The sequence below is a fragment of the Anopheles gambiae genome, chromosome 2 (genome assembly GCF_943734735.2).
Source record: "Anopheles gambiae chromosome 2, idAnoGambNW_F1_1, whole genome shotgun sequence".
Taxonomy (NCBI): domain Eukaryota; kingdom Metazoa; phylum Arthropoda; class Insecta; order Diptera; family Culicidae; genus Anopheles; species Anopheles gambiae.
The window spans coordinates 91,206,841-91,216,827 of NC_064601.1; the positions used below are offsets into that span (position 1 = coordinate 91,206,841).

Genomic DNA, 9,987 nt, shown 5'->3' on the forward strand with positions numbered 1-9,987 from the left:
ATTATTTTTTTAAAGTTTTAAATTAAGACTTAATTTGCGTTCCAAACGCTTCAACTGTATTCTTACCGCTTCATAGTGTGAACACAGTGGAAACTGAAACGACTCGAGCCGCGCGACTTGCATACTGGTGTGTTTTGTTGGCTACAACCTTGCACAGCATCGTTGGTAGTTGTATGCAATATCCCAAACAAACAAACGATTTTTCCAATTTAAACATTTACAAAACATCGGTGTTGGTTGCAGTTTTTCAATGTTGATTTTTATTATCGTTTTTTTTCTTATTATTACTTTAGTCTTTAGTTCACGATTTTATTTATCTGTGAACAGATGTATGTTATAATAATGATCAAAATAGATCATTCAGAATAGAAAACATTGCAGTTCTAACAATAAAACATTATTTAACTCTATAACAATAGAACATCTAAAAGAAAAGCATAAATCTATTTATATTACATCCTACACCAACACAAAGCACTCAACTATTCAGTCAGTGTCGATTTACTCCAACACTCCCCCAATAGTAATCTTTCCCGGAAATCAATACAATTCAGCTTCCAGAAAAGTTCTATTCGCTTCCAATATTTGTCATCCTTAAGCAGGAAAAACGGGGGAACAGGTTAAAGTTATTGTACCCTGTGTATTAACTGGCCACCGTAGTTTTATGGCTTTGACCTATATTGTGTGTGCGAGCCCATTATCATCAGTTTTTCCTCCGATATTTCTCCCCCAGAAGGACACCGAATAACGAGACACGTCCGAAACGAGCAGCCCCCGCCCCATCTCCAATTAGGCTAGGAATCAGCAAGCAAAATCTCGGTGAGTGTGCATTTCCAAATGTACGGAAGTTTGATTCGTGTCTTCCTGCCATTCCTGTCTTGTTCTTTTGCGAGCGGAGAAGATATGTGAGAATAAAACAGTGCTAATGGTCACTCAATCGGAGCTGGTCTGTTCCATTCCTCCACCAAAAAGTAACCACGACCTTCATTACACAGTAAAAGTTATCTTACCCATTGGGCACGGTATATCATGGCTTGTGCGAAGTTAGATGGACACTGCTGACCTTGTTTGCTCTTTTCCCTGGTGCTCTTCAAAGAGATTTCGAAAGCTTTTCCCCCCTGCTAGGCCCGCACACCAGGTTAACATCGAAAAGTTAAAGCAAACTCTCTGCTCCTCCAATCCAACGAATTGCTATCAAATGCCACCACCATTGTCACTAGCATAGGGTCGTTTGGTTGGGCACCCCCGGCTGGTTCCAGATCCAGTCGGTTTTGCGGTGACAGTTTATATTATCCCGCCCGTCTAAAACACTACCGGAGCGCGGTGAAGGTAACTACTACTCGTCAGCCACTTGCAGGGCCAGAAAGTTGAAGAGTTATGGCCTGTTCGGAGATTATGAAACTTCCAGGCATTGGAACGAGAGGTTTTTGTGGTTTCCAATTCTCGAGCTCGTAAAATCGTTGTGGTGCAATTTTTCTAAGCAGCATCTTTTATTGCGGTTTTTGTACTGAAATTGGTACGTGGATTGATGAAGGTGGACAGGAAGTGAGCATTAAATAGTAAGAAAATGATCCTGTTATCTGTACAAACCAATGCATCGTAGTAATAGTACAGCAGCGATCGCGTTGCAACATCTTGCTTTTTTTTAAAGAGAAACTTAAACAATTTAATGTAGAAAAAGAAACAAAAAGGAAGAAAGTCTTGAAACGAAGGAGAAAGTTAACCAATAAGTATTGTGAAAACGTTATTCTTAAATAATCGTTAAATCTTAGAGGGTTTTCCAGGAGTTCTCATAGCTGTGGGACACTTTATTGACTCCTTCTTACGTGAAATGAACTTAATGCAAATGGAATTAGACTATATAGCACCCTTGTTGGACAAATCCAGTACGAATTTCAAAGGAGCCTGTCCAAAAAGGGTGCCATTGAGTTCAATTTCCATCATATGAAGTTCCTTTCCCTTCGGAAAGAGTGAAGGAAGTGTCCCTCAACCATGAGAACCCCTGGAAACCCCTGTAATAAACCAAAAAACAAAGATAAGGAGAAAATGTTTACAATTCCTGACTTTGCTGTTCAAAATATAAAAGACGACAAACTCAGAAACGGACAGAAAAGACAGTTATTATAATAGATAAAAAACGAAAAAATAATAAGTAACATGCAACAATTTTTATAGATTTTTTTTTATTTTTAACCATTTTGCTCTTATAAACTCTCCTGAAAACAATGATTCAAAGAAATATTATGTGATACAGTTTAAAATCCATCAAGCCATTCTTGAAGATGGTCTAACACAAATATTGAATTATTCATCAACTTTCACACCAACAGCCGTTGCCACCGTTTACCCAGTTAAATACATCCACCCGTCAATTACAATTAGATTGCACTTCGTGCATCGGCTTTCGGCTGGTGAAAATTTCGAATGACTTCATCACACTCCATTAGAGGCAGCTGGCATTGCTGTAGAAGAGGCGGAGGAATACAAACGCTAGTAGTGCATCATCATCATCATCATCATCAGCACGATCCTCCGTATCAGCTCAACCGCATTGTTGTCCTTCACAAACCTCCCCGGTAGATGCAGCTATTTTTAACACCCCGAATTACACATCCCATCCATTTAGGAAAGACAACTAGAAAAAGCCGAAACCCCCACTCGTACACAAACTGCACAGTACATCTCACCTGGTGTGGCGCAGGCCAATAAATATCACACGGGAATGGTGTAGGAATTTTTGCGATCGTTCTGTTTCATCCGAGCGGTATGAAAATTAATACCACGCTGGTATATATTTCAAACTACCACATCGTGATCCAATTTTTGTGTGTGAAAAAAGCAAATACATCCCCAATCGATGCCGGTTTCGGTTTTATTGCACGCTGATGTAGGAATTTTCGTAGTAATTTTAGCACATCGCCACGAGCGGAGCCACTTCCACGGTTGTCGCTGAGCGGTCGTTTGCATTGTGCTTGATCTCCGTGCGGGACAACAACCGTGTTTTTGTTCGTGTATGTAAGGGAACCGAAAAAAACAACAATGAGTTTTGCAACAACACACCGTTCCGTGTCGTGTGTTTGAGTTGAATTTGTTTCTTTATTTTCCTTTTTCCATTCTCCTCCTTTTCCGTTTTACTCAGAACACATTGTTGATGCTAGCGATTAAGTTATGTTTTGTTGATCCATTCGAACGACAGTAGATAGATGGGAGATGTACATGAAAGGCCACCTCATTTGGGTTACAATTTGTTTCTGCTGAGCACATCTTGGTTTTTTTTTAAATGGGGATTACAAAATTACACATACAACATAAAATAGTGATCACAAAGCGAGAGAGATTCTTCCCTCCCGATCATCAGTTCTTGAAGAACTCGTCGATCGCGGTGCTGGAATCGAACGAGGACGACTTGATGGAGGACGAGATCGACGACGATGTGGACGAGCTGAACGAGGACGACACCACCTTGCTGCTGGTGACGGAGCTGCTCAGCGAGGAGGAGGACAGCAGCGATGACGCCAGTGCACCACCGTCCGAAACCGACTCGGTAACGCTGCGCTCCGACGCGAAGGCCGATTCGGACTTTTCGTGCTTCTTGGTGATCGAGTTGGCCGACTCCTCCACCATGGACTTTTCGCTCGCCGAACCGTAGCTCTTCGACTGGGTGATGTTCTTCTCCGACAGGCCGTCGGCCGTCGTCCGCTCGGTGATCACCTCCTTCGAGATGACGGGCGTAGAGGTTTCCGTCAGCGTCATTTCCGTCTTGGTGGTGTTCTCGGCAAGGGCCATCGTTGCGTATACTGGGGAGGGGAAACAAAACCAAAACAGACGTGTGAGGTTTGCGGTGAAGGAAGAAGAAGATGTCTCTAGACCTAATTCTGTCAAAACACTCGAAATCGATTGAGGTTAGGAGTAAGGGTGAGCTCGATTGGGTTGCAGTTTTGGCCACACAACACACTCTTGTTCTATTCTTCCAACAAACAGACACCTCGAGCAAACGGGTGACTAAGTGTGTGCCAGCGAGCGAGCACGAGTTTGAGCTGGGAAAATCCGGGAAAATGCGTGTGAACTGTGTTGGCCGTCTACCACGAGGGCGTTATTTTTAAACCATCTTCTTCTATTTGAGGCACTTCATTTTCACGTCTTCAGTCGGGTCGCTCCGTTGCCCTTTTTGTGTCGTCTTCGAGACCTGATCAGGTATCGGTCCATTTTTCAACAAGAAAGGGGTTTGATTGCCGTCGAATCTTCCCCGTCGTGTGAGTGTTCTAATCGAACCGTACCGAACCCGTGATGAAGATGATGAGAAATGATGTTTTTTCCCCTTTTTGCTTTGCTTTTGATTTCCTCCAACTATACTCGTTTGGGTGAGAGTGTGTGTTTTTACTGATACATTGTTTATTTACTTTTCTCTTGAATGGTCGGCTTTGGGGCGTTCTTTAAACGCAAGAATCGGATCAGCGGGGAGAACGATCGCGCCCAAGGACTTCAGGCCAAAGAGTGATGCTGTTTTAAGGGGATTGTTTTTGCTGCTTTGCTTTTAAAAGCCTGCCCGGTGTTAGTCATACCAGGGATGTTTGTGTTTAATTTGAATTAATTGGGTCCAATTACGTGCCCAAATGGGGGCGCATTTATTACAAGCGGTTGTTTGTTGTTTCAGGACAGAAACTAAAGAATGGTACAAGTTTGCAACAACAGCAGAAAAGCATCAAATGGGTATGAGATAATGAAAAAAATACATCAAGCAGGATTTTTTGCTAAAGCAAAGTCAACCACTGCACTTCTTCTGAGCCGTTGGGCAAAGCGCATTTCTTTTTGCAATAGGAAGCGATAAGCGATGGAATGCTAAAAAAGGAGATGATTTATGCATGGAGATACCGAAGGCAAAGAAAAGGCTGATAAGCGCGTTGAAAACGACTGTAACTTCCAACGCTTCGTAGCCCTTAACTGGTGTGCCCACACACATACACACAACAACTCACAAAAAAGAACTCACTTCCACCTCGAGGGCAAAAGGGACCACGATAGACAAGAAAGGTCAGCCAGAATTGCATTTCCCTGATGATGGAAGGCATGCAGAAGATGGGAGAGTAGATGGGAATTAAATTAAACTGAATGCATCCGGTGCTTGAGCAAATCAGAGGTCTGACAAAAAGCTCTAGCGGCTCTACTGTACCTGTTGCTAAGAGCCCGAAAGCAATGGTAATTAGTAGATCGTTAAGATGTAGAGTGTAAAAGACAAGCTTTTGACATACAAATGTGTATTGAATTTTAAGGTATATATTATACTAAATTATACTCTCGTTCAGTTTGAGTTCAGGATCATCTGAAGTCTACATGAAGCTTAAATTTCAACAATCAATCTTTTCATGCTAACCAATACATGCTAACCTTTTTGCATGTCAACGTTAAGCCGACAACAACACCAGTCGCATTCCTCCGTAATAATTAGAGCTAATTCGGTTGCTTTTCCACACCCCTCAACCGAAATGCTTATTCTTCAAACACAGTTCACCCTGTTCAAAGGAAAAATAAACGCCCAACCACTCGACACAGGTAGGGCGAACGAGGCATAATTGTGTGGACAAGAACATTCCTGCCGATCTTGCACTGCAGCCGGACGGGACGGCCCGCGAAACATGTGTCGTTCGTCTAGCATTCCTTCTCGGGTAGTTGCTTGACCACACAGCACCACGGCACCACCACTCTTAACGCCACAACACCACAAGAGTAATATGCGTGGTTTTTCACGCTCCTACTCCTGACACACGGGTCCCATTATAAATTGTACACGGCTCGTTGTGTGTAGGTTTCCTCTGTGCTGCCATGTGTGTGAGTTGTGAGCGGAAAGATGGAGCACAATCCGTGACACCGGTGTCCGAGCAGACATTAAAATTGTTGGGTGAATATGAATTTAGAACAAAAGCGTTCCCCCGCTCTCCTCCTATGGCCACGGTTTGTGGGGCGGAGAATGGTGTAAAAATCGCACAAACATTAGCCAAAAGGCAGCATATTTCTTTCGCGCGCGCTCGCGTATTTAATGAACTCTTTCGCCGAGAACCATTTGCTTTATGAAATCCTTGGCTGCGGTCACATTTGTGCGACAAATGTCACCAATTACGATCAAAATTCTGGGGTCGTTTGTGAAAAAACACACGAACAACTTGTGTATAAGATGATGCAAGAGCGACAAAAGTTATGAAAAATTGTGAAATGTAAAAGCATTGATCATATGGATCGCCATTTTATCGCACACATCCTTTTGTGCCACTCCTTTTGCTTTGTGTATTAAAATTCGTTCACTGAGAGGTGTGGACAGTATGAGAAATTGCCTCCCCGTTTTTCATGGCCATCGTAAAAAAAAGGGAAAAACTCGTATGTTATGTGATTTATTTACCAGAAGAGATAGCACATCGTGATGAAATAAAAGAAAAACCATCCTTTCAACTTTGGCGCATAGAAATGGCAGAAATCCAGCGGAAAAGCGTGATAAAAACGGGGAGGCAATAAAACACGTAAAAGCTGAACTCTAATTGTTGAATGTGAAAACCGTGGAAAAGGGATTAAAAAGAGGGAATGATTTTTAGTGCAGCAACGACTGCGTTGTTTTATTTGTTTGACAAAAGAGGATTTTATTTTTTTTCCTTTTTTTATGAAGTTTAGTTAGAGAAGGGCTGGGACACGTATCATGAATTTAAAGTGAGATTATTCAACAGTTCTATACCCAACTGTATTGGAAGTGATTGAAACGAAATGGTAATAAAAAGACAAATATTGTATATGTCCTTACCAAGCTCCATTTAGTCTCGCAATTTAATGCAATTTAATGTCCCTATTTACATCCCATAAGCAATTAGCATCAAAACTTTGCCAAACACCTAATAATAATCATCGTAGAAGTAACAGCAGCAACAGCTGGCAGGTCCTAGGTTCTATTAACACTGACCACCTGGCGCCATAAATTCGATTCCATCTGTTTCGCATTCGAACGCCTTTCTTCCTACGCACTGACACGCACAATCTCCTGCTACGGGGGGTTACGAAAAAGGTGCAGAAATGATAAATCCCAATGAATCAGCAACAACCGTCAGCAATGCAACCAACTGCCGCTGATACCCGGGGCGACAAGGGTACACATTTCGCCAACATAATACTGCTGCCGTTGGCGTACTATTACACCAAACTAGCGTAGGTATTTAATGCAATAAAACCATCACACATTCACACGTTTGTTTCGATTGCCCGGCCAAGGTTGGTTCGTGCTGGCGCACCCCGTAACTGTTTCGCGGAAGCTGCACGCGCACCACCGGTCTCCATGGCAATGGGCGATGGGATTTTGAGCAGCAGTCACGCGCGTTGATCGTATCGTTACGATGTCGCTGCATCGGCGGGAACCATTGGTAACATGAATCATCTTGGTTTATTTGAAACAGACTCATAAACTGCCCTCCTTCCTCAAGAGCATGCATGCACCGGAAACGGACGAGACGTGACTCAGCTGGCGCGACACACCGAAACCCACCCAAGAGTCTCGCGAAGGCATTCCGCGAAGGCCCTTCACTGTCGGCCCACGATGCAGACTGATATTTGAGCCGCAGCATCCACGCAGCAAAAGGCTGCAAATGCTCTCGTCCGTTGTGCGCTGCAAAACATCATCAGCTGCTTAATGTACGCTTAATTAATATGTAATTCAGAGTGATCGTTGCGGGATGGTTTCGGTGTGGAGGGTTGTACAGCAGCAGCAGCAAGTTGCTGTTTTTATTATTTTTAACTCCACACGCTTCGCAGGCGCAAGTGCAATTTGCATTCGGTGGGTGTTGTTATAATTTATTGTCCTCTGCCACCATGCTTCCGCCTGTGCACGAGAGTACATTAATTTTGATCACTAGACATTAGCCAGACGCGTACGAAGGGGGAACCATGGGAATGGTTCATGCTCCGTTGTGTGGTTTCAATGTTTGCCAATTTCTTGTTCATTCATTGAGCCGCGGGGTTTGCGATTGCAACACTTTAAAAATCGCATTCATTGTGTATCGGTAATCTTTTTCATACACTTAATCGCAAGAAGTGTTGATAAGATTCGATGTCTTTGAATTGAGTAGCTTTTTTCTGCTGGTTTCAATCACAATTCAAGGTGACTCACTGTTCCGATAAGACTGTGTTGCCTGTTCCAAATTCAGGTCACTTATCATTATTGGTTTGGAGCATGGTGCATTTATTGTAGCACCGATTTAATGTTTGGTATTGAAAACAGTAACGTTGTTTAACAAAATGCACCGACTGTTCATATTAAAATAGATTAACTAAAGGCAGCATACAATAAGTCTTATTGAATGGCTTAAAGTTGCACTCTAAAATAGCCTTCAAATACGGTACTTTAATCTGGTAAAATTACTTTTTTAAGTTTTTGGTCCTCAAGATCACACTAAAATGATCGTTTCCTCCATAAAAATACAGTAAAAGCAAGGTTAAGAGCCCCATTAGTGTCAAAAAAGATTCCAAGAAACTACGGCTATTACTGAGATATGAATCACATTGCTTATTCAATGTTATGTCCCACAGGTTAATCGTTTGCATGCCATTTTTTATCTCTCACTTCCTTCTTCTGCGTCACTTTGCATTCAAATTGAATCAAAATACCAAACGCTAATTGCTTTCACCTTCACCGAGCTCATCACTAAATCCGCCTCATAAAGTCCAACACAATCACTTCGCAATTGGCTTCAATTTACCCCAAATCCTTGAATCAACTTACCTTCAGGCTAGGCTTCACAAAAAATAACCAACGAATCGCACTTTAAAGTTGCTGCTTTTGCTGCTGCTGCAGAGTTGTTCCTTTCCCGTGCACGGCTTCACTCGGACTGGTTCGCGACCGGCAGTCGACTAGCACGTTTAGCACGTCGTTGTTCGCTTGCCGGCGTTAAATTGTCTTCGAAACCCGCGTGTGCGTCTCACAATACAATCGCAACGCACAAAAATAGCCTTCGCGGTGCTTCTATGTCCCTCTCTCTCTCACACACACGCACTTTGAACACTTCGCTCTAACGGTAGCTGTGTAGCGTTTGTTTAAGCCGGACACGATCGTAACGATCTTTTAAAGGCAGATCGCTCCCTACGAACCGGCAACAGACAGTCGATCGATGCTCTCACACCAATACAAAAGCCGGTTGGGAATGAGAGCTGTTGTTGTTGTTGATGATGTTGATGATTAAGATGATGCTAATGTGACAACCCTGCCCCTATCTCAGCGAAGTCAAAATGTTGCTTGTTTTGGGGTTTCGCTGCCGAGGCGAATAACCGTGCCCTGACTCATCGTGGTTATGTTTAGGAGCTTCGTGTGTCATCTCGGTTCATTGGCAAGCCGAACAAAACATAGCTTCGAGAAGAAAACCTCGAACCTGAACCTCAATTAGCGGGTGCAAAAAGGCAAGGATGTGTTCGGTCCGCGTTGCTTAATGTTTATGTAGGGAGATTTAACGTTTCAGCGTGCTTTACTGCTTTTGTGCAAATAAATGGCTTTGCAGTGCAGTCAGCGCAAAGTTGCAGAGGTTTGTTTGTGCAGTGCGCGTGGTGAACCGTCAATCCGATACCGGGAGCAGTAAATCAAAACGGTGGATTCATTTCACACGCGGGAAAATCATTTGTCACGCTGCCGGTGTCGGTGTGATGTGTTGTGCTGGGAGGGCCGAAGAGCGATGACTGTGTTGGATTGATGTTTTGTGTATCGGTTTCTGTGAGATTGTGTCGAGTTGAGTCAGTACTTTTTAATAGCGCTTCATTTTTGTGATGAAAGCAACGAGCAATTAGTCAAAGAATGGGGCTATTTTGTAATCGATTTTCGCCCCCAATTTAACATTTTGTTGCAATGAACATGGGATCAAGGGATCTTTGTTGAAATGCGGCTTCAAAGAACAAATTAAGCACATACTACAGGGTTTCCCACGATTTATTGGTCAGTTCCCATGATTTTTTGGTGCGTTCCCAGGATTCTTT

At 43.0% G+C, this 9,987-nt stretch overlaps 1 protein-coding gene across 1 annotated transcript; it reads right to left on the bottom strand.

The window, feature by feature from the left end:
- Positions 1–3,044: 3,044 nt before the first annotated feature.
- LOC3290064 (uncharacterized) lies at positions 3,045–9,764 on the bottom strand. The gene is made up of 2 exons (XM_556508.3): positions 8,750–9,764; positions 3,045–3,797 (listed from the first exon to the last, which is right to left on the bottom strand). The coding sequence occupies exon 2, from the start codon at positions 3,784–3,786 to the stop codon at positions 3,355–3,357; it is 432 nt and encodes a 143-aa protein (XP_556508.2). The 5' UTR covers positions 3,787–3,797; positions 8,750–9,764; the 3' UTR covers positions 3,045–3,354.
- Positions 9,765–9,987: the final 223 nt, after the last annotated feature.

Excerpts from the sequence above, each read along its gene's own strand:
- LOC3290064 (XM_556508.3), bottom strand. The coding sequence starts at position 3,786 with ATGGCCCTTGCCGAGAACACCACCAAGACGGAAATGACGCTGACGGAA.